At 33.3% G+C, this 25,697-nt stretch overlaps 1 protein-coding gene across 1 annotated transcript in view; it reads right to left on the reverse strand.

Moving 5' to 3' along the window:
- Positions 1 to 836: 836 nt before the first annotated feature.
- Positions 837 to 25,697, reverse strand: part of STRN3 (striatin 3) — a 105,221-nt gene continuing 80,360 nt past the window's right edge. The window contains exons 8-16 of the mRNA XM_054577905.1: positions 20,907 to 21,040; positions 19,404 to 19,579; positions 19,160 to 19,207; positions 18,503 to 18,624; positions 14,205 to 14,372; positions 12,500 to 12,640; positions 8,336 to 8,443; positions 3,202 to 3,288; positions 837 to 3,121 (exon numbers count right to left, since the gene is read on the reverse strand). Coding sequence (XP_054433880.1) covers positions 2,952 to 3,121; positions 3,202 to 3,288; positions 8,336 to 8,443; positions 12,500 to 12,640; positions 14,205 to 14,372; positions 18,503 to 18,624; positions 19,160 to 19,207; positions 19,404 to 19,579; positions 20,907 to 21,040 — 1,154 coding nt within the window. The 3' untranslated portion in view covers positions 837 to 2,951. The remainder of the gene's footprint in view (positions 3,122 to 3,201; positions 3,289 to 8,335; positions 8,444 to 12,499; positions 12,641 to 14,204; positions 14,373 to 18,502; positions 18,625 to 19,159; positions 19,208 to 19,403; positions 19,580 to 20,906; positions 21,041 to 25,697) is intronic.

Below are 25,697 nucleotides of genomic sequence, written 5' to 3' on the forward strand. Positions count from 1 at the left end.
GTAAAAGGATTAAAAAAAAAATGTACTATTGCCCTGGCTGGTGTAGTTCAATGGACTGAGTGCCGGCCTGTGAACTGAAAGGTGGTTGGTTCAATTCCTAGTGAGGGCACATACCTGGGCTGTGAGCCAGGTCCCCAGTTGGGGGCATGCAAGAGACAACTGACCGATGTTCTCTCTTGCACCTTGATGTTTCTCTCTCTTTCCCACTCCCTAAAAATATATAAAGTCTTTTAAAAAAAATAAATAAATGTACTATAATCCAACTTTTGTGGGCACACCTACATTTCAAATACACCAGCCCACGTAACTTTAAATGTATTAAATGAGACATTCGTCTTCAGTGGGTAATTTACTTTGAAATACAAGAAAAGCACATGAATATGAAAAAGGCAAACAAATATTTTAAGTCAACATATTAAAGACTATATATATAAAAATATTCTTAAACTTTATGTATAAAGTACCATTTCCCGTAAGTCACAAATGGAAGCACACAAGAACATTATTTTTGTATTTTTAGTCCTTTCCCAAATGTTTAATATTGTAGAGAAAAATACAAGCAAAGTAGATAAGAGAAAAAATAAACATATATACTAATTTTTATTTATTTCAGTTTTAATACATTCCAAGAGAGGTGAATGTTTATGCATTGCAATGATCATCACATTTCAGTTAAAAAATTAACGCATCCATTTAGAATAACTGCCAGAAATGTTTGGAAAAGTTTGTTCTTAAATTAGTAAAAAATCACTATGTTGAACTTTCAGAAAGCTAAAAAACTAGTATTTTATGAAAAGTTCTGAGAAGTTTTAGTGGTTCACCAGTAACAACTAAAACTGCCACTTGGGTTTTTATGCTAGACGACAAAATTTTTCAATGTACACACAATGTTTTTTCCTGCACTAGGCATTCAAATAGAATTTTGCCACGTTAAGTTTTCTAATGTTAACTTCTAGTTCCATTTGCAATTTCCTTCAAAGAAAAAGGATGACACTATCTTCTTGAAGGAAAATGTTTTGAGATATTAATACTTAATATTATTTTTAAGGACAACCTTTAATGAATAATGCAGTTTATTTTCTGCTGAACTTTCTTGTGGAAACATGTATGGTTAGATAGGAGTGACAACACAACTAAATGAAATTCAGATTTAATAAAGTAACAGGATGATTAAGGAAATTATTTAAAACTTCATCTCTGGGTTTTTTCTTCTTCTTTTGGTCTTTTTGAATTATCAATAGAAGATTATCTGCAAGTGGGATGAAATAATTATTAACAAGGCATTGTTAATAGTGTTAATTGTTGTAATCTTATTAGAATATCAACAAATGGTACAAAGTTTAAAAGAACAGCCTAAAAACAAAGGACTCACTGAGGAAATCATCTCCATTTCCTAGTTTAACGATGGAGAATAAAGTATTGCACTTTATTATTCAACACAAAATAATGTAGCCAACAGTAACATACAGGTACACAATTTAATATTTATTATACGCATTTTATATACATTATTTTTCAACAGCTGTATTTTTGCTATGTGGTACAATCTTAAAAATTTGCTGATTCATAGTTTGTAAAACAAAAACCTTGTTACAAAACTCATCAAAACTCGCAAACTGATCAGAAAAGTTTCTTGGAAGACTAGAAAAAATATTTTATTGTCTTAATCATGCATTACACAAACAAAATATTTAGTTACACCATAAAATTAAGCACATCTGAAAAAATAAAACAGGGATAGCTAGTCCAAACACAGCAAATTTCTGTATCCTGATTCAACAATTTTGTATCCTATTTGTAATGCAAATAAAAAATTACTCCAAATATTTTTAAACAAGATAGTTTTGTTTGGAATCATGGTAAACCAAGATATGTATCTGAGGACAATCACCTTGGTATGTAACTTAAACTATAAAATACTCCATTTTTAGTCTATTTTAGACTATTCAAAGAGTTCCAAAATAGATATACAGGTTCCTTTAGCACATTAATAAAAGGATATAAAGACCAACAAAAAGTGAAATAAATAATAAGCTATTAGCAAGATGGATAATCCTTGATAAATAAACTTGTAAATACAGTAAGATGTACAAAATATCACATAGTGATAGGATGCCAAGATTAGTTAGTTTTTAAAATTTTTTTTTAGAGTTCACTTGGAGTACTAAACCCCACTGTTTCATTTTAATACACTTAATAGTCCTTGGTTTATGAAGACAATTATGTGATGAAGAAGGTGATTTAGCATCTTATGGAAGGACTAAGCTGAGCTGTATTAGGCAAAAGAAAGAGTGTGGTTACACGGCAGCGGGTCAGTGAGATCTCTGTTTTAGGGTTGTATAATGCAGAAAAACTCCAATACAATCTTGAGCACTGTTGTGACAGGCTAAATATATAAAAAGACTTATAAAAACTAGAATTTTATCCAAACATTTTGTGCAACTAATGCTAAAATATTTTAAGTTAAATTTTCTTTTTTTTTTTTAAAGCAAAATAAGTTTAAAAGGGAATCTGTGGCATTCAACTGATAAACAGAAGATCACTAGGAGATGAAAAAAAACTACTCTTGGAGCTCACTTCCCCCCAACTAGAGCACCACATTCCTAACCCTAAGGCAGAACACAGAGTCCAAAATAAAAGTCCTTTTGTAAGGTTAGACTCCACATTGGCTTAAAGATACCTAAAAAACAGACATATGCTCAGTTTGTATCCAGTACAGGCCACAAAAACTGGAGTCCCTTTTTTTTTTTTGTCCCACAAAATACAGTAATTACAATTAAATTAATGAACCTGACAGCAAGATATGTGATTTCCACCAACTTATGCCCGCCCTAAACAGACTTCACCAGGCAGATCGCATGTAGTGTCGTATCAGTAACCTTTTTTGATGGCAGTGATGCAGACCCTCTTTCTGTCCAAGCAAATCTGTTATGATGCGAGATTCTGTTGATTCACACAAACACTTTGGCAAGGGCATCAGCCCCTGCGCTAGCAATATATGCTTTTGATGGATGGAAAGCGACATCATATATTGATTCATCTAATTTCTTTCTGTGTGCCGTTATTTCCTGAACACATGTCTTGCTGTCCAAATTCCACAATCTAATAGAACAGTCATGGCCTGTAAAAGAACAAATAAAGTGTTATTAAGTAACAATTCTTTTACAAAGCTTGTGCACAGTACAGGAAGTTCAGACTTACTTCCAGACATCAAATAGATTCCATTAGGATCCACTGCTAGACTTGTAACAGCATCCAAATGAGCTACCATAGAATGGATCATTTTACCTAAATAAAACATAGTAACAGAGAAGGTTAATTTCCACAAATATTTACTCACTTGAAAGATACTTAACTTTAGGAACCATAAAAGAGAAAATCAGTATAATTTTTTTAATGTGGCAAAATATACCTAACGTAAAAGTACCATTTTAACCATCTGAGAGGGTATAGTTCAGAAGCTTTTAAAACATTCACAATGATGCGCAACCACCACCATCATCTAGTTCAGGACATCTTCATCACTGCAAAAGGAAGCCCTGTACCCATTAAGCAGTCACTCACCATTCCTCTCCTCCCCCAAGTCCCTGGGAACCACTGATCTGCTTGCTTGCTTTATAGCTGGGACTATTTTGGATACCTCATACAAATAAAATCATACAAAAACATGCAGCTTTTTGTGTCTGCCTTCTGTTACTCTGTATGTTCTCCAGGTTCATCCACTATAAGGGAATTTTAATTCTAATGCAGAACTTTCCCACTACTTTTAATAAAGACATCTGTGTTACATGAATTTGACAGTGTCTGCCAGAAGAAAACAATGATTATAGGGTTGCACCAAAGACTTAAGATTACATGAACTGGAATTAAAATGAAAACAATCTCATTAAGAGATGTAAAGATTATTTTATATACATGCTTAATGATAAATTGTCAGAGAATACATTCCTACATAATTCTAGTATCATTAAATTCATTTATCCTTTGAAATGTCAATCATATTACATATTAGAAAAAGGAATAGGAGAGGATGGGAGCACATCATTATTCCAGATTTCTTCAGAACGTAACAAAAACATTCTGGAAAATGTAATTTGCTGAATATCTTCACTGAATATCTGGCAAGTAAACAGGATTCAAGAGCAAGTTGTAATTAAAGACCAGTTGTAAACACAAAGTTGTGCTGCACAAATACTCTGGGGGCAAGGGCATCAGCCTCTGCATTGGCAATGTATGCTTTTGATGGATGGAAAGCAAGAGCATGTATGATTTATTCAAGGAGGGAGTAAAATAGCAAATACTGACAATTTAAACTTCCTCCCCTATCATTCGGCAATGCCTATTATATAGGAAGCCAATGCCTGGTCTTCCTAATGAGACATTGGGGGACTTCTCCAGAATTCTAGTTACAATCGTTTGCTATGCTTCCAAGTCCCCTGATGACATTCCACACTGGAAAATGAAATAGATCTACTTTTGTTATTTGTCATGGGGCTACAGCTGTTGACTAAGTACAAAACCACTACATAATCAAGTGAAAGTTTCTCTGAAAAGATAGAAAAAGTCCTATCACTTTGTGGCAATACTAAACACTTATCAGTTGAAGGCAACATTAAAGCTTCTCACCATTTCAAATTCCATTTGTCTGTTCCTCATTAATACTAAAATTAACAGAATAATTTGAGATTCTTCTCTGCTACACTGAGGAACAAAACTATCACTCAACATACTATCTTCAATTGCTTAGTCCAACATAATTCATCTATCAATTCTAGAATCCATTCCACTCAGTATTCCTAGTCAAAAACAAAAGAAAACAAAGAAAAAACCATCCTTAATATAAAATGGTTGGCCCCCCAGGACAATAATCTCAAAACACTGGGGGTTTAGTAACATGCATTATTAGCTTCATTAATTGTCAAATCTATGATGGTAACTCTTAATTCACAATCTAGCTGATTCCTCTCCTAAGAATGACCCTGTATGCCCTAAAATTAAGATGTCTTGAACCAAAGAATTCTTTCACCCAAATAGCAGATCAACCCATTTATTTAAGGGTGCAGTAATTTTCCAAGTTTAACTCCAACTCTCCTGCCTGTGCATTAAACTAACATTTACTGATATGTTAAGTCAATTTAGAGTCAACTCTTTTTTCCCATAAAGTCACTTCAAACTGTGAGTGATCCCCTCCCCCTTCAGATTGAGTCATGTGCAGAGAGGTGATATGCTGAACCAAGTTAGCTGTTTGGCTTCCACTGGTAACCACACAAGTCATAAAGCTTCTGACCCCTCCCCAGAACTAAGACCTCTCCTTCACCAACCCTTACTTGTAATTCCTCACATTTAACCAATTTCACTTTGGGCCCATGCCTCTGCTACCAACATTCTTCCTCCGCCCAGACTAACTCTTTCCTCCTTTAACAGTCATCTGTTCTCCCTTCCCTGGCCCCTTAAGCCTTTTTACTTGGGCAATGAGCATTGTAGGCATCTATGAAACAGAGAAGAAACATACTGATATAAAACATGTAGACTCTAGAAGCAAACTGCACGGGTTTGAATCTCTGCCCTGCAATTTTTCCTCTGTTGTGTAACACTGCACAAATCATTTAACTTCTTGTAAGCCTTTTATTTCAACCATAAAATGGAAATAGTATTACGTATACCTTAGAGTTATTAGTAGTGCAAACATGTTAATACATGTATGTCATCAAATAGAACATTGTCTCACTTACAGTAATGTGTAATTAAGCTCCAAGAAGACAGGATATTTTGTTTTGTTTACCAAGCACTGAGAACTGTGCAAAGAATATGACAGAGTCAATAAATTCTGATGAATGAGTTCACAGCCATTTCAGGACCTCCTTCTTCCAACTTCTTCACATTCCTTCCTTCCTTGTACTACACCTTCTCTCAGACTCACTCACTAGCTAGGTGTCTGAGCACAGCATATGTAAGTAATATGTGCCCCTGCCAACATTTTAAAAACTGTGAGTCCCAAAGATCTCTCTAAAACAAGTAGTAGAAATTATAAATTTTAAAATATTTAAAGTCAAGGATCTACCATATAATATGACTTAAATAATCTGTCTAAATCAGTTTTGTAAGCCTCTGCTCAAATATTTTAAGTGGTTTTCACAGTGCATAGCAGAAACAAAAATTGATTATTCTTAACCTGGCTCTGAAAAGTTCTCAAGTTTTCCTTTTCCAAACTTACCTCTTTGGCTTTTCCTGTAAAAAACTTCTGTGTTAACCGAAGTACCTATCACTAAGCCTCTCATCAAAATATGCCCTTACCTGAAATTTCCTACCACCTTCTTCACGTAAAAAAACACATCTTACCATTTCTTCAAGGCAAAGCTCAAACCCTCACTCTATGAAGACTCCTGTATCCAGCAGGGTTCATGTTACTACATGTATGTATAAATGTACACACACACACTCTTTCACTACATGTATGTGTAAATGTTCTCTCTCTCTCTCTCTCTCTCTCTCCCTCCCTCCCTCCCTTTCCCGAAACAGTAGGTCCCCGGAAAGCAGAAACGACATCTTATACATGACAATAGCCAGTGCAGTACAGAATATAAAACGCTCAAATACATTTCTGTTGTTAAAATCTAAATATTTATTGAACTCACTCCTATTATTGATTTGTTTCAGATAAAAAAAATTCAATAAATATACAAATCCATTTGATAGAATAATATTCTGTTAACAATTTAGCCAATCAGCAGTACCAGTTACGGGGATATTCTTATTTGTCACATCTAAATGAATTAACAATTTTCAAAGGATTTCTTTGTGTGAAGGAATTCAGTGTGTCTGTGCCCGTGTGTGAGAGTCAAAGAGAGAGAGGTTGATTTAAAAAGAATTTTAAATTGTTTGGAGGCCAATGCTTCAATTTCTTCACACTAAAGATAAGGTACTAGACTACTCAACAGAAATAACAGAATAAACTGGTAGAATTTATCTGAAAGACTATATAGGCTCCTTATTTGTTAAGTAAAATTTTATTACCACTTGATTTCTGCCAGCAACAAAGCTATAGAGACTCCAGTTTTGCTTTTAATACAACTACTAAAATTCCTGAACCTTCCCTTACAAATGCAAATCTTTAATAATTAATAAAAAAGGAATTTTAAGAAATACAGTAAAGGAAATGATCTCTGTTCTTGCAGCAGAGGGAGATCTTTAGGCTTCATAAAATGTTAGAAGAATTGTTGATAAGGTATTAAATTGAGAACATCCACATGAAAATGAATCATCTTTTCTGCGAAATCTATTGTCCTGTGATTATCCATTCCCTTCTCAACCATTCTACTGAGTTAAAAGGAATCTGTCCATGGAAAGTGTTATTTGAACAAAGGAATTTATATTAAGATTCTAAAGACTAAAAATTATGACCATGTCCTATATAACCTTCAAAGAGAAATCTGTCTTCTGGATTACTATCTTGCTTGATAATTTGTTGCCCTGCAATAATGCTGCAATTAACATTTAAGTATCTTGAAGTCCTTCCATATCCCTGATTTTAGCTTCCCTTCAAAGAAGCCTCTCCAGCTGTCAGACCTTCCCTGAAAGAAAGCAAACTATTTTATGTAGTACGTAGGTGATGACAGATGAGATGGAGGTCCTTAAAGAAACCAAACCCTATGGTGGCATACATTTGATTTGACTTCTAAATAAACGGTAAGTTTTCTGACAACAAGAAATACAGGGAACATGACAATAAAACTATTTCCACCATTTCATCCACTGAGAAATAATTTTTTAAAAAAGATTTTATTTATATACTTTCAGAGAGAGGGGAAGGGAGGGAGAAAGAGAGGGAGAATAAACATCAGTGTGTGAGAGGTATCAGTTGCCTCTCATAAGGCCCCCAACCAGGGACCTGGCATGCAACCCAGGCACATGCCCTGACCGGGAGTCAAACCAGCAACCTTTCCATTCATAGGCCAGTGCTCAATCCACTGAGCCACACCAGCCTGGACAGAAATAATTTTAAGAACATATTTGAAATGTCAAACACCAGAATGACATCTCTCCTATCCTAAATCGCAAAATATGAAGGGAAGAATTTCAACTGGAAGGATTTATATTTAACTGATATGACATGAAAAATCATAATAGGCAGGCAAGGTATTATTTATATACTTAAGGATAAAACAACATATGAGTGTACTACATAACTAAAGCAAAAATATGGGTTAAAATGGTTTAACTTGGCAATTTTTGAAGCCAAAAATGTCAATATATCTCACATAAAAGAATACCGCTTTTGATCACCTTAAATTTATACAATTATTAATATGAAAAGAAAATAAGACAACCTACTTACCCGTTTTATTGTCAAAAAATTTGATGTGTCTATCTTCATGAGCAGTTATTGTAACAGGAAGTGTGGGATGACTTACTACTCTATTAATGTGATTATTGGATTGTAAATCTGAAAAATAAAGGAAGAAAATACACTACAATTCAAACCTTCAATTAGAAGCTAGGTGATGACTTTTTAAGTTCTTACCAAAAAAAAAAAAAAGCTTTGGTTAAAACAAAATCACGCTAAAAACTAAAGCTACGACTCTGAGATAGAATTTCTTAAAAAATAAATGTTTAAGCTATTATGTCATATAATGCAGACAGTACTACTCTCAATTTTAGAAAAAATTTTTAAGTATTTTAACGTAGGTGGTTTAGAATTCTTACAAAACTTACTTTTAATAAACAGCCCACAAAAGAGTTTATAAGCATTTAAGGAAAATTCATAAGTGATAAATAGATATTTGAAAGGAGCAATCCCTATACTGACAAAAACAAAGAACCAGAATTAATGTCCTTAGGAATGAGACCTTTTCCTGAGCAAGGAGGGAGAACAGAGAAGAATCAAAACAATGGAAAAACATCATTAACATTATCAGACTTTGAAGTAAATCAATCATTCCACACATATACAATAACTCTTAACTGAATATAAACACACTGCAAAAAAAGCCCCCATGTATGTATTTGTGTGTGTGTGTGTGTGTGTGTGTAATTACATGTTAAAGAGGGAGAGAGGAAATAAGGTTGAAAAGACACTGAGAAATACACTTCTTTCAGTATTTAAATGTTTTGCATAATTAAAAAATTATTTTTTAAAAAGTGATTACAAAAAAATCAAAAGTAAAATTAAAGAAATGAACTTTATATATCCAACGGGTGGTATAGGCACAAATATATGAATTTATTCAAGTGACTTTAAAGCACAGTAATTAGACTGCCCATCCCTAGTGGAAATATTGTAAGTATAAAATATTTTCAGTAATCAAACTACTAGCAGTGGTTTTGTTATTACTACTTTTTGAGACAACTGTACATGTACTGTGGGATAAATAAAATGAGATTATGACGACTTTGCTGAGAACCAAGAATTATGGTATAGTTAAAGTGAGGTAAGGACATAAAAACCATGAGATAAATATGAATTTGAATTAGAAGTATTTATATGAATTTACCAATGTTTTTCTTTTAAAAAAATGTATATGTAGCTCTGTCCACTGAAGAAGCCTAAACCAACGACCAATTCAAGAGCCATGAAAACCATGAGGAGCAATCCAATAGTCTAGTACCTAGTCTATAGTCTCTAAATGCCATTTTCCACTAAAAGAAACCATGGCTCCTTAGAGAAATGGCTGATTGCAGGTGTGGGGCACAAATGAACGAAATGAACCTAGAAATCTATCAATGATGACCAGGGTCATGTCAAAAGGATTCAGGAGCCAACTTGAATAAACTCCCACTGGCCAAAAACCAAACAATCTGAGTAGCAATAAAGAGAATACCTGCCATGGATTGAAATACATCAAAAACATTTATGTCCAAGAGAGATTATGATAAAAACAAACACCACCCGAGAGATTCACTGATCATCTGAGACAGCCAGGGAACACCTCATTATTATTATAATGAAAACTGGTAAATAAAGAGAGGAAAAACAGTAATTTATATTGACTTTTCCTTTATAATCTAACTACAAAATAACCAAATTACTGATGAGGGTGTTTCTTTTTATAAGCATTCTAGCTTAAAAAAAAGAGAAGTAATGATAGATTTAGAAAATCATTTTTAAACAATTAATGAGTTAATGGACCCAGGTAATGATCATCAAGACTGAAAAGAAAGAGATATACAAACAGACAATATTTACTTCTGATAAAAATTCACAATATAATATGAAATAGTCTTGCCAAAAACATTAAAAAACTTTACAATGAAGACAAACAAAAACAACGACCCTGAATTTGAATAAGCTCTAGATCTATAACCTACAGGAAAATGATCAGAGGAGCTGCTTAATGATAGCTCAAGGATGCAACTAGAAAAATGCAGACTGTGAAAAACTCTACAGGCAAACTACACAATTTCTTAAATTAAAAAAATGCATGTACAATATAGGAAATATAGTTACTAATGTTGTAATAACTATGTATGGTGCCAGGTGGGTACTGGAAATATTGGGGGGGGGGAGAACTCTGAAAAGTACAATTGTCTAACCATTATGCTATACATCTGAAACTAATACAAAATAGTATTAAATGTAAACTGTAATTAAAAAAAAAAATCAAGGAGAAGCAGGGGAAGTGACTGACAGCGGGGCGAAAGCCTAGCAAGTGGCATAGTTCCCTCTCTGACTCCACCCCACATACCAATGCCACAACACAGCAAAGTAGGTTGCCCCACCCTGGTGAATTCCTAAGGCTCTGCCTCTTACAATGTAACAGGTGCACTGAGACAAAAAAAAAAAAAAAAAAAAAAATTGGCCCAAATTAAAGAATAGATCAAAACTCTAGAAAAACAACCAAGAGACAAGGAGAAAGCCAACCTATGAGGTGCGGAGTCCAATACCCTAGTAATCAGGATGCTCACAGAAATGATTGAGTATGGATGCAAAAATAAAGGAAGAAGTGAAGCCTACATAAAGTGAAATAAATAAAAATATACAGAGAACCAACAGTGAGGGGAAGGAAGCCAGGACTCAAATCAACAATTTGGAATAAAAGGAAGAAATAAACATTCAACCGGAACAAAACAAAGAAACAAGAATTCAAAAACACGAGGAGAGGCTTAGGAGCCTCTGGGACAACTTTAAATGTTCCAACATCCAAATCATAGGGGTGCCAGAAGGAGAAGAGGAAGAACAGTAAGTCGAAAACTTATTTGAAAAAATAATGAGAGAAAACTTCCCCATATGGCAAAGGAAATAGGCATATAAGTCCAGGAAGCACAGAAAGTCCCAAACAAGTTGGACCCAAAGAGGAAAACACCAAGACACATCATAATTAAAATGCCAAAGATCAAAGATAAGAAGAGAATCTTAAAAGCAGCAAAAGGAAACAGTTACTTACAAAGGAGTTCCCATATGACTATCAGCTGATTTCTCAAAAGAAACCTTGCAGGCAAGAAGGGGGCTGGCAAGAAGTATTCAAAGTCATGAAAAGCAAGAACCTACATCCAAGATTACTCTATCCAGCAAAGCTATCATTTAGAATGGAAGGGCATATGTAGTGCTTCCCAGATAACGTAAAACTAAAGGAGTTCATCATCACCAAGCCCTTATTATATGAAATATTAAAGGGACTGACTTCTCTAAGAAAAAGAAGATCAAAAGTATGAACAGTAAAATGACAACAAACTCACAACTATCAACAACTGAATCTAAAAATCAACAACTAAGCAAACAACTAGAACAGGAACAGAATCACAGAAATGGAGACCACATGGAAGGTTATCAGTGAGGAGGGGGCGGGGGGAGGATGGGGGCAAAGGTACAGGGAATAAGCAGCATAATTGATAGGTACAAAAATAGAGGGGGATGTTTAGTATGGGAAATGGAGAAACCAAAGAACTTACACGTATGACCAATGGACATGAACTAAGTGGGGAGAATGCTGGAGGGAATGTGGGTACTGGGCAGGGGGGGATAAGATGGGGAAAAAAATTGGGACAACTGTTAATAACATAATCAATAAAATATTCTTTAAAAATAAACAAACAGACAAACATTTTAAAATGCAAGAGAAATAAGAGATGGAGAGGAAACCTACAAAAGAGATGTGACAGACCTATCAGCTAATCACAATGCAGGGCCTTATTTGGACTCCTATTCAAATACAGTGCAAAACACAAACTACATCCTATACTTACAACATTGGCCATATATACATAATTATTGAAGCTGCACTTTTTTTTACCACTTCCATATGTATTTTCATTAAAAATTTAAAATCATTTCCCCTGCTTTCACCTTTATATTGCTCCACTCACTCCTGTGTCCCCATATACCCACCCAGCTTTTAAGCATAATATGAGGGAATAGTAGAAATAATGTAAATAAGTTCTCTTGTAACACTTTTAACTATTTTTCCATCTTAAATTCAGATAATCAAAATGTGAAAATTAAAACATCACCCTCTGTTTTATAATAATCCTTTCTAAGGTTTCAAAGAAACCCATGAAAACTTACCAGAATCTATCTGTGATGAAAGCATCACCAGTGACTGTGATGTTTCTAAATCATAAATTACTGTACTACCAGTGTTGAAAGAGGTCACCATATGAGCTGGATCACAGCCTATAAAGTCAACCGATGTAGGTATTCCATGCTCTGAAAGGAGCCCAAAGAGATACAGTGTAAATACAACAATTTAGAAATCTCTGAGATTTTCTGATTTGAAAAAAAGGAATTCAAATATTCTTTTAAAAAAAGGTTCATTAATTTTAGAAAGGGAGAGAAGGTGGGAGAGAAGCATTGATTTGTTGTTCCACTTATTTATGTATTCACTGGTTGATTCTTGTATGTGGCCTCACTGGGGACAGAACCAGCAACTGTGGTGTATTGGGATGATGCTTTAATCACCTGAGCTATCTGGCCAGGGCTAATATTCTTGAAATGATGTTAATAATGAGGGGGGGGGAAAAAAGCAACTGTTTTAGGATGGCATAATAGGTAACCTTCCCTCAATTATTTAAAAACTTTTTATAACATTCTATTTAACATTATAAGAAAGATAGCTAGAGGGCTCTTAAAATGAGAGTAGATATGTGAAAAAGTTACTTTCTATGCATTTTCTTTTAAAAGAGAAAAAAATCCTGGATGAGTCTTTTGGTCTACTTGCAAATTATATTTCTTACTGTAAAATGACAAATTAGCATTCTCAGATCATTATCTTGGGAGATTATTTACCTGTCTGAGCCCATAAGCCTTATCAAGTAGCTAATACAAGTCAAATTTTCAGATCTGTAAAAATGAAATGTGGACTTTAGAATTCACTCATGCAGTACTATCCCTTACGTGGCCTGAGAAGCAATCTCTCTCTTTAACATAGTAAATGCAAATGGACAGATCAATGCACAAATAGGTGAAATCTGGAGCAATTAATTACCCTGATAAACAAATATTAGAAACAAATATCTATATGCATTTTTACCTCACATCTTGGGTAATTAAAAAATTAGTAGAATCATTAAGGAAGCTAAAAGACCAAACAAAATTAAGCATATACTATTCCTTAAAATGTTTTAAAACCAAACATATGTTTTAATAGAAATGTAAAATCTGATTTTTTACAACTAACTTAAAAAATGAATTAGAAAATAAGACCAACACAAGTATACAAATCTATGTAATATATTGTAACTGGCACAAGGTAACACTGTTTTAAAGCCTTCTTTGACAGGAAAAGATCAGAAATAATGCATGTAACTTAGTTTGTACTTCCCAGGTAATGGTGCTATTTCAATGATTACAGCTAGATTTCTCAACCAGTGTGCTTTACACAGTGTGCTCGTACATGGTTTACAGGTACACTTGAGACTGCTGACCCCTTTGATTTATGTGGGCAGCCACCTGGAGCAAGCAGAGAGCCTTGTGTTGTCCCTATTAGTAGCCTCACTTGTCTATTCCACTGTTACATAAAAATAGTTTTATTTTTTCAATAGGACATGTCCTGAAAAAGGTAAAAAGGAGCACTGAACTATAGGTTACACTTGCAAAGCATCCTTCTTGTTTATAAAAAAAAAAAAGGACTAAGTATAAAGATGATCACAAGCTTTAAAATCTTTCAATGTATCTCATGGAGCAGCAAAGAAATGGTAAATCAACTGTTTGTCCTTTTTATCTTCCAAATTTTAAATATTTAGCTTTTTTCATAGAGGCAAAATTTACTTACCCTTCTCTCCATTGTAAGTGCAAATACATGGCATTTTTTCTTGTGGATTCCATAACCTAACAGTGCCATCTGCTGAACAAGACAGTAATTGATTTTTTATGCCACTATAAGCAAGACCCCAGACAGCATCTGTGTGAGCAATTAAAGTGCCAGCAAGAACATTTGGCTCTGGGAAGAAAAAACAACAAGCAAAAATTAGCTAAAATAACTTTAAGTATGTAAGTATAACTTACAATATAATTAAGTATAAGACTACGCATATCAGCTACAAGAAGATAAACCAACGTGAATACAATAGCCATCTCTCTCTTCTAAGTTGTGAAGTTATAGGTCATTTTTATCCCCCACCCCAATACATTCTTGGATTTTTTGCAATTTTCTGTAAGGAACATACTTTTCTTTAAAAATGGCTGTATTGAGCTATACTTTCCATTCCATACAATGGCCAATTTAAAGTGTACAATTCAGTGTTTGTATAGTATGTTCAGTGTTACATATAGTGTAGTATGTATAGTATGTATAGAGTTGTGCCATCATCACCATGCCAATTCTAGGACACTTTCATCACTCATTAGCCATTTCCTCCCAATTCTTCTCTGCCTTTCCACAGCTCTAGACAACCACTAATCTACTTCATTTCCACCAATTTGCCTATTCTGGACATTTCCTACAAGTAGCCTTTTGTGACTGACTTTTTTTCACTTAGCACACTATTTCCAAGGTTCATCCATGTTGTAGCATGTATCAGTACTTAATTTCTTTTAATTGTTGAATACTATTCCCTGGTATGGATATACTACATTTTATTTATCTATTCATCTCCTGATGGACATGGTGGCTAATAACATTGTGCATCATTTATCCTACAATTCTTTTCGCTAGTAATTTATTACCTCTGCAATTCTCAGCGTTCCCAACCTTTCTTCATGAATGATTATGTTTCATACTTCACTGGGAAAATATAGCACTGAAATACGAAGTTGTTCCCATCTTCCTGCCTCCCAATCTATAAATCTACTAGTGTCTAAAACCATCTTTTCTGTGCAGATACAAGTAAGGAATTGTCCTTTGTATCAGAAGCTAATTATACTAGGTGTATTCTGGATTCCATTCAACATGCTAACTTGCTTTCATGTTTAATGTTTCCTTACTACAAAAATTCCCCTACCCCTTGGGATCCACAAGCAAACAAATATGTTTCAGCATCTCTCAACCTAAACAAAAACCTTCATTAACCTTACACTACCCTTCTTCGAAAGAGTAGAAGAGCATAAAGTCAGTATGTTTTTACCTCTTATTTACTCTCCAAATCACTCTAATATGGCTTCTGATACCATCACCACAACAACCCTTGCTAAAATCACCATGATAAACTCTTCTACCACATTTTATAAATTTTTTCTTTGTTTTTTCATTACATTGCTTTTCGTCCACAGAACGGATGCCTTGAAAGGCTACCCAGAGGTTTCGCACCCTCTGGTTTTAGCCACAGCATCTATCTCTGTCTGACCAAGATGTGGGTGACCTATTTTGTCGCTTATAAAGAGGAACCTTTCTAAAAAAGCCTCATATTATTAGACCTCTAAGCAACACTTGAAAGTGGAAACTGCTTCCATCTTCTCAAAATGGTTTCTTCTTTTGGTATGTTGCCATTAATTCCATACTCTCCCGCACTTCCTCTAACTTCAAAGGCTAGTACTTCCTCAGTTTCCTTTGTTGGCTCTCTTGCTAGCCACTCTCCCAGAGTTCTTTTTCTTACCCTATACAACACTCTCTCTCTGTGTTATACCATCCATTCTCACATCTTAGTATTAACATTAGCTATATGATGTTGCCATTTCTTAACATGTCTAAAAAACAAATTCTTGATCTTTCTTTTATTTTCTCATAGCTGTTCTGTACCCATTTCAATAAATGCTACCATACCATAATTTAATTGCTCATATCAAAAAGCAGTGATGAAAATGTTCTGAATTATAGTTGCATAATCCTGTGAATACAGTAAAAATTACTGAACTGTATACTTCAAAAGGGTAAATTTTATTAAACATGAATTATATCTCCATAAAGCTGTTAAAAAATAAACAAAATCAAAGAGTCACTGATCTATTACTTCACTCTCTCAATCCATTTATCAATAGATTCTGTCTATTCTATCCTACCTCCCCAATATGTCTTAAATCCATTTCTGTCCAACTTCTCTGCTACCAATTGCTGTACCATCAGTTTAGTGTTGGCAACATCATCTGCCATCTATTCTACTGGTCCACTACATTATAACTTTACACAACAACATTAAATTTGTATTCCTCTATCCACTCTTCCCCCTATGTACTTTCAACAGCCAGAGTCATCTTTTTAAACCCTACACTTACAGGTCATTTCCTGGCTTAAAACTCTTTGTAGTAGTTCCCCCTTATCCACGAGGGATATGTTCCAAGACCCCCGGTGGGTGCCTGAAACCACAGATAGTACTAAACCCTATATATACTGTATTCCTATACACACATACGTATGATAAAGTTTAATTTATAAATTAGGCACATTAAGAGACTAACAATCACTAATAGTGTAGAACACTTATCACAATATATTATAATAAGTGATGTGATGTAGCCTCTCCCAGCAAACTAGCACAAATTTATTTATTTATTTATTTATTTATTTATTTATTTATTTAGGCTGCAGGCTTCATAAGCAAGAAACCTTACATAAAAGGCTTGTTTTGAGTGGCAGCAAGAGTAGAATCTTAATTGTATATAGAGGCTTTAACTGAGTTCAGTAATGTATTCAGTCCAGCTGGTCTCAACAATACCTTACTCTTTTAAAGCTTTATCCTTAAAAATGAGCCTTATTGCAGGAACAAACAGTAGGCAAAACATACAGTCTAAGGACGGGGGGGGGGGGGGCCTACAATTTCCTGGGTCCAGCTCAAGCACACATTTTTTTCCTTCTTCACAATTTCATGGATAGATTTGTTCTTACTACAGATCTTACTACCTCAGCATATGATTATTTTTTCTTTCCCTAAGTGAAAAGGATAAACATTTTTTATCTAATAGGTGTATCCAAATTGCCAGCATCAACACTCTTGTGCTTCAGGGACAATATTAACTAAAATAAGGGTTACTGGAATATTAGCACTACCATCCCGAGACAGGGACCTGATAACCATGGAGGATGCCAAGTGACTCATGGGCAGGTAGTATATACAGTGTGGATATGCTGAACAATAACCAAAAAAAGATTCACATCTAGGGCAGGATAGAGTAGGATGTGCTCAATTTTATCATGCTACTCAGAAAAGAATGCAATGTAAAACTTATGAACCATTTATTTCAGAAACTTTCCATTTAACATTTATGGACTATGGCTGAACTTGAGTAACTGAAGCCATGGAGAGCCAAAATGCAGATAAGGAGGGACTACTATATTAGAATTTCCATTTTATCCTTTAGTTTTTGGTTTTAATGGCACTATTTTAGACTATACCTAAAGAAGGTTCTGCCTGTTGCTCTCTCTCATGGTACTGTATCTTCATAGCACTCATCAGTTTATAACCATAGACTTCATCCCTTTGCTTATCTGTTTCATGCTGTTTTTTTCAAGACTCATTCTTATTTCTTGATCTACTCAACACTAAACCGGGCAAAGTTAGGCACCAAGTGTATGTTAAATAAAAACAACAAAGAGTGCAAGTTCTTTTTAAATGAACCAGCCATTAAGTAGACCACTATTTAACCATCTCATAATAATACACATTCATTTTGTTTTAATTTTTTATAATTACAAACAATGACCTTTAAATATATTTGAATGCATGTATAGATATTCTGAAAGTGGCATTTGTAAGTTTTTTTTAAATAAAGGATTTTTTTTGTCCTTTAGAACTTGTATATAGAGGCCTTAACTGTCCCTATTTGTTTCTATTGTCTTTTGTTAAATAAGTTTAAACTACATAAACTATTTCTTAAGTTTAAAAGACTGTTCCTTGTATTAAATTTATTCTATTTTTCTTTTTGTAACCTTTATAAAGGTTTATAAAACTTTATAAAAGTTTGTAAAAAACTTAATAATAGTTTTTTTAAAACATTTTTGGACACCACCGAGGAAAAAAACAATTCACAGGCTTAAATAATCATAGTATATTTCTTAATTTTTCTCTTTAATACAACACATTACTAGCAAATGAAGTAAGCAAGGAGACTAATACATGATTAAACAAGCTTACAGCTGAGGTATTTTACCTTTGCCAGCTCCATTCACTTAAAAAAAAAAGTTTTAAATTTTTTACTTACCATATGTATCATATGGATCCACATTAGGGCTAGGCATATTCCACCACTGGATGGTTGCATCAATACCACCACTAAAACACTGTTCTCCATTAGAACTAATAGCTAATGATAGAACAGGACCACTATGACAGGAAAAAAGAAAAAAATTACTTATAAAGCCTAAAAAGAAATTCACATCTACATCCCCCAATCTCTGAATTTGTGTGGTATCTAAAAACTGTTTAAGGTAAAAGTACTCTTGAATAGTACTGATTATATTCTCTTCATACAATTATTGATCAAATATAATATTCTTTTCTAATATAAAGCAAACATTATTACAGTTTTACAATATTTGTGGATTGATAAATAATAGTTAACTGCCCTGGTGGGTATGGCTCAGTTGGTTGGAGCATCATCCCACGAACCGAAAGATCATGGGCTCTACTCCTGGTCAGGACACAGGCCTGGGTTGTGGGTTTGGTCCACAGTCGGGGTGCAAACGGGAGGCAACCAATCTGTGCTTCTCTCTTACATTGATGTTTCTCTTCTTCTTTCTTTCTCCCTCCCTTCCCCTCTTTCTAAAGCAATGAAAAATGTCCTCGGGTGAGAATTTGGGGGAAAAAAAAAAGTTAGTAACTAACCTTGTTAATTAAGTGCTAATTCAATAAAACTTACTTGTGGGCCCTAAATGTGTAGATAGGCTCTACATCTAAAGAGGCACTCCTAAAAGAGAGGGAAAAAAAGAGTCGGGGGAAAAGAAGGCAGTTAAATAATCATAAACCACTGATTGATATTCAAGAGGCATTAGTTAAGATCAACTGAGTACATGACCATACAGGACCATAAAGAGGAATCATTATTTATAATTATTGGCAAATTTGGAAGAAAAAAAAACACAGGCTGACATTAAAACACTTACTTTTTGGCAGGAACTGTTTTTTGCAAGTTCCAAAGTTTCAGAGTATGGTCCTCAGAGGCAGTAACCAGCACAGGTTCTACAGGATGAAAAGCTAATGCCCGAACTCCATCAAAATGGCTACGTAGTGTATACTTGGGGTTCCATGTCTTTCGAAAGGCATCTTTATTGGCAGGCAACTAAAAAGAAAGAGCACAATATTTAGTGGTAAAAGTAATAAATTGATAAGCATGTGGAATTTTTGTTTGTTTTGGTGTGTTTAAAATATACATTTAAAAAGGCTTTGCTAAAAAGTCCAGTATAAATTTAATGTACCTTAAAAACTTTGTAATCCTCATCATTTAATAAAAACTAAGAATAATAATTTCATTAGCTTTCACATACCTAGATCAAATGGAGTCCCTTAATCTGTTTTACCTAATTATTAAGCTAAACCCCAAAGTCCTATTAAATGTCAGAAGAGAACAGCAAAAAAAAACAAAAACAAAAAAACCCCCCCTACTATGCTGCATTACTTTACATGAAAACATTAAAAATTATATATTACTATAAAAAATCCAAGGGCTCAATATTAATAGTACAGTTGTCATTTAGAAAATTAGCAAGGTGAAGCTGTTAAAGGCAGCAAGTTAAGGTACTTTCCAAAAGTATTAACTAAAGACGCTTTAAGAATATTTTAATTATTATTGTTGATATCAGTTAAGAAGTTAATCTTTTTATCATTATTTCTCCATCTGTGAAAATAGGCTGTGAAATCTCTTCCAAAGTAGTCCTTAAGTCATTCCTTATATACTTTTAAAATATTAATAAGAATAATCCAGCCCACTGAGGCTGATGTCTCTAAAAAGCATGCTAACATAAGAATGAATTCGTTAAAAAAAGGAAAAAATTTATTGAAAAACTACTAATTCATTAATGCAAAATCTAAACAAGTATAGTTAACTCTCAATTGAATGTTTGTTGTTTATAAAAACTTAATCCAAAACGAGTTTCACCCTCTAACACTGTCCTTCTCATCTCCCTTCCATCCTCTCCTCATCCCTCAAAAGAAGGACTAAAAATCAGGAAATGGCAACAAACTAACTTTAATGTTATCCTTAAAAAAATTCAAGTTAAAAAATAAGACATGTTTTTTAAAGAAGTTCCTGAAGGCAAATAGGTGATTCAAGTTATCTAATGTTCTCTTGTTAACACCAAAATATGGTTTAAATTGAGTAAATAATTGAGAGTTGACTACTCAAGGTAGATATTTACTGACCAGTATTTTAAGGTAATCAATCATCCCAAACTCCTAACTAATCCACCACAGTACCTAAGAAAAATTTAAATACTGCAAAGAAACTAGTTGTAAAAGAAAACTACATGTCACTTCAAATCAAGATACTGACACACTTAAACTTATCTTTTTTCCATGCACCTTGACATTAATTCTGTTTTATAAGTGTTTCCAAAAATAAGGAGCCTTCTATTAAATCATTAAAAAATTAAAAATAAAACTGCACTTACATCATAACTATAGTCTGCATCATTTGTTACCGTCAAGTCTGCAAGGTCTCCAAGGCCCAGTACACTTAACAAAACATCATCAGAACCCATAATAAATGACTTGCCTCCTCCAGATGGAAACGTTATTGGTTCAGCTATAAAGAACAAAACCGCTTCTTAAATGCTGAAAAATCATACAGTACAAGACAATATTGTGGGGGAAATGTAAGCACTTAACAGTTACAATACAGTAATATAATTTTTATTTTCCCACTTCCCTTATTTCTTCCACTCAAAAAATCCTATTACATAGTAATAAATAAATTTATTTAGAAACTGCAGCATAATCTTCCATGAATAAATGTATACTAGATCTATTATTCCAGGGTGGGAGATGAGGCCCAAAAGCTTTTTCTATATAAATCACTTATCAGTTTGGTACAATTATAACTATAGTATTTTAAAAATGTTACAAATTATTGAGAAGTCCTTTTGCTTTGCATCGTATTTGCTTAGAAGTGCTAGGTATTCTAGTTCATGGTAAAAATTAATATAAGCATTCAAATTAAATGGTCTTCATTTGTATGTAGTGTCTCAGTTCACTGAAATGAAGTCTTAAATTGCTCAGATTCCTCTAGTAACAGCAATGGTCTATAAAGAGGGCAGTTCTACCGCCACCAATATCAATTTCCTTTCTTTAAAAGCTTAATCCATGTGATATCTAGAATGCCTTCCAACTTTCAAGCTTTGACTGTGTTTTAACTTCCCTTTTATTTACCATGATACTTATAAAATAACTATCTAAAATTTACTACAGAATTTTAAATTAAACTTCTACTACTTTGAGCTATTAAAATTAAACACTGCCATAATCAGAATAACCATACTAATAAATATGTTGCTATAACAGATATGGTATAAGCAGTAAATCTCAATATCATTTCAAACATGTTTGAAAGCAAAATTTTCATCTTAAAATGCAAGGGGAAAGTACACAAGTCACTGAAATACAAAACAACTCATCAAAACATTTAAAAATTCATGATCAAGTTTAAAAGGTAGCATATAAAAAACTCAAGCTAATTATCAATTTAAAACAATTCCTATGAATAATGATGTAAATTTAATACACTATAGGAAACAAGAATAATGAAACTTGTCAATCATTAGTACTACTAAACATGATCAAGAAAATACTGTACAAGTCAACTTTTCCTAGATATATATTGGAAAAGTAAAATTTATTTGTATTTAGAATAGCTTATTTTATTATTTATTAAAGTAAGCTACAATATCAAAGTACACTATATAATTTGACTCAAATCAGGTCCTACATGACACTGCTAAAATGAAGTTGTGAGTCAGCAAGTGATTTAGAGTAAATTTGATAGAAAATATACATAGGGATACTAGTAGTATTGAATCTTTCAATGATCACTGAATCTGAATAATGTGTATAGCACTGATCCTTCCTACCAATATCTAGTATGCAATTATTGGTAATACCAAGGCAGCTAAGAACAATAAAATTAATAGTTTGAAATTATGTCTAACAGCAATTACATAAAATTCATTTGGCAATATTCACTATAAGTGTTTCTAGTCAGTACAAGGACATATTTTTCTCTTAAGCTCATAATTTGTTTCTCAGGCAAGTTAGAACAAAATGCCATAATTTCTCCCACTCACAATTATACCCTCAGTAACACAAATCTTAATAAGAGCCTAATAAAATGACTTTAACATAATAACAAATTAGTTTGCATTATTATATATCCTTCTTATAGTGACATTTCTGATCAGTTGTTGACCAATTTTTAGGGGCATGTGAAGGGAAGTGCCTGAGCTATACTGGCTGGTTTTACTGGGGTTTTAGATTTCATTGTATTAAGCAAAAATTTAGTATTTATAACCATTTCTAATTATATGACATTTCTCTATACATACACACACATATATTTATATATAGCAAGCTATGCTGCTCACTCAGCATTCATTACATATATATATATGTGTATATATATATATATGAAAAAAACCTTGTAAGCTACATTTCTACTTTCCATAATCACCCATCGCTACTGTGGATGTAATAATCACAGTAAATATTCAATTTGTTAGCCCTTGTTTCCTTGTAGAGGAAATTAATTTGTATTCCATAAATTCATTTTATTAATGTTAATATAATTACTTATGGTAATTATCTTGCATAATCACTTTTAGTAATTATCTTACATAATCATAACATGTCATTAGCAATTCAAAGAAAAATAAAATTCTTAAAATGTTTTTTAATGACGGAAATTACAACACTTTTTATTAATAGCCTAAGAGAGTTCATCAAGCAGTTTAAAAATACTATTATCATTTCCCTTTACGGAAATTTTAGGGTCTATAAAATGGTTATCTTACAACAAAGTCTTTTTTGTCCTTTTGTAACTAATCCTCCTTTTTATGGACACTAATGACCAAGGTAACCTGTTGCTTACATACCAAACTGTTCTTCAATTTTATCAAACCTAAAGGACACAGCCCAAGTGATTCAATTTATGCCAGTGTTGACATGGTGTATCTTAAGTCTTTACTAAAAATAGTCTGAAAGATTGTAATACAGAACTTTCTCTCTTTGAAAACATATATTTTTCTTTATAAAATGAGGTATGACATGGACTTCAACAAGCAAGCATGAAGTTGAAGGAAGCCGCTAAAATCAAGACTATGAACTCTAATATCCTCTTAACTCTACATAGAAGCGAGGTTTGCATCTTTTAAAATAGATTATAAGATTTACCCTTTGAAAAGTGCAATGAGGTTTGTGCTGATTTCCCCATCTCCTCCTCCTTCCATCATTAAGAGTTAGATCACTGACATATATTTTTTCCTTAAAAAGCACACACACGTAAGCACAGAGAGCTTTAAAATGACTTAAGTGTAAGTGAACAACATTAACTACAAAAATTTCAGTAAGTTTGCCTCTGCATTATTTGGTAAAAGAGACCAAAAGCTATAAAGAAGCTAAACCACCTGAAATGTAGAAAATGAAAAATAATGGAATTGGTATGTGCACTGTCCTGATGTAAAACAGGAAAACAGATCAAAAGTAGAAAAGAGATCTGGAAAAATCAACATACTGTTTTCACTTTTCATGGTTTAATGTCTTATTATTTCTCACCATAATTTGTAATTTCCGTATCTGCAATGCAGACATGACTAGGGGAAAAATAAGGCAAAATTACTTAACTGTAAGAAAAATGTGCTACTAGAGAATTCTTAAAAGAGAACAGGATATATTAAAACATTTTTGATTGGGGCATCAAACAAATTTACATAGCAAAAGCAGAAACATCAATGAAATTCAATCTGTATGCCAAATTGTTACATAATAAATTATCTTATAAATGTCACATATATCACAATAAGTCTTTGGTAAGAATTCAGTCTCAGTACTTAGAATTATAACTATCTGGACCTAGAATTATAAATTACTCAAGTATACCCACCTACCACCAGCTAAAATCAATTTTGGAAAAAAAGTGCCTAAGTAGTACTGCCATTTCCTGCACATTTCTAGTTTCACTACCAAATAGTATATATACTTGGTAGCACGTTAAAAAAGTGTTGCTGCCTTATTCTAAAATGACTTTTAAAACAGCTGTTTTCCTGTTACTAGACCTGTAAACTAAAGTTAGGTTTCCGAGAGATACTCTGAATTGACCCCTATGATAGAAACAATTTCATCTGACATTAAGAACAAAAACAAAACATAAAGACAAAAAGGCAAAAATTTCAAAATTCCCTAAGACAACTACATAAAGAGCTTCCCCAACATATTATCTGAATATCATTTAACATGATCTTCAGCATTTTAAAACAGCAGCAAATTTATAATATTAAGGAAATGTGACTTGGAATTAAGGTCTTCTGCAATGTGAATAAAATGGTAGCTAAACTGTGCACCTTCCTCTGCTCTTGTATCTTCATGATCAGTCATTCTAGTAGAGGCTGCCCCAGACTGAGTAATGATTCCTGAAGGGACGTAGGGCAGATGAGCTATGATGTTGCAGAGTTTTGTCCTGCTGACCTCAGTAAATTAAATGCCGCAGCCTTTAAAACCAATTTACTAACAAAACAAGATTTTTAAGAAGTTCCAGTTACAAAATGTCAGATAATAGAGATGTCTTCAACTTTCCATGCCATCCTCCAAAATATTAAAATGATTTAAGTATTTAAAATATTCACTATTTCTGTGACTGTATAAATATGTATATATATATCCAGTGTTTTATACGCATAAAACTGAACCTTCTGTCATTCAACCAAAGTTTTGTTAGCTCACAGACACAGAAGGTACCATTAAAGAAATTTTGGTGTTAAGGTTAATATTTAACAGTAAAGAATAAAACATAAGGTTTTTCCAAGTTAGTTCACTATTTTGAAAAGCTAACAAAGAAATAAGTACAAATGATTTTTCATAGGGTGTAATAACAACTCCCCCTGGTGTTTATGTGGATATCTTCCTGCCACATTCACACAGATCTGTCATGAACGGACCAATTACAATTATTCTCAAAATGATTTTTCAATTGTCCCAAATTTGAAAAACCTGATTTACTCACAATAATTTGAAAATTTACCACATCATAGGCCATAAATTTAAAGGGAGAATATCAGTTGCTGTCTGGATAATTCAGGCCAAATTAGGAAAACTCAAAAGCACCTGCAGTATTATGGGATCACTTTAACTTTGAACTTCAGAAATGACAAGAAACCCATTTCTCTTGTGTATTTTGAAAGACAATGGTTCTAATGTCA

Source organism: Pteronotus mesoamericanus, unplaced genomic scaffold (assembly GCF_021234165.1).
Source record: "Pteronotus mesoamericanus isolate MK-2021 breed Mesoamerican mustached bat unplaced genomic scaffold, CSHL_Meso_final contig_46, whole genome shotgun sequence".
Lineage (NCBI taxonomy): Eukaryota > Metazoa > Chordata > Mammalia > Chiroptera > Mormoopidae > Pteronotus > Pteronotus mesoamericanus.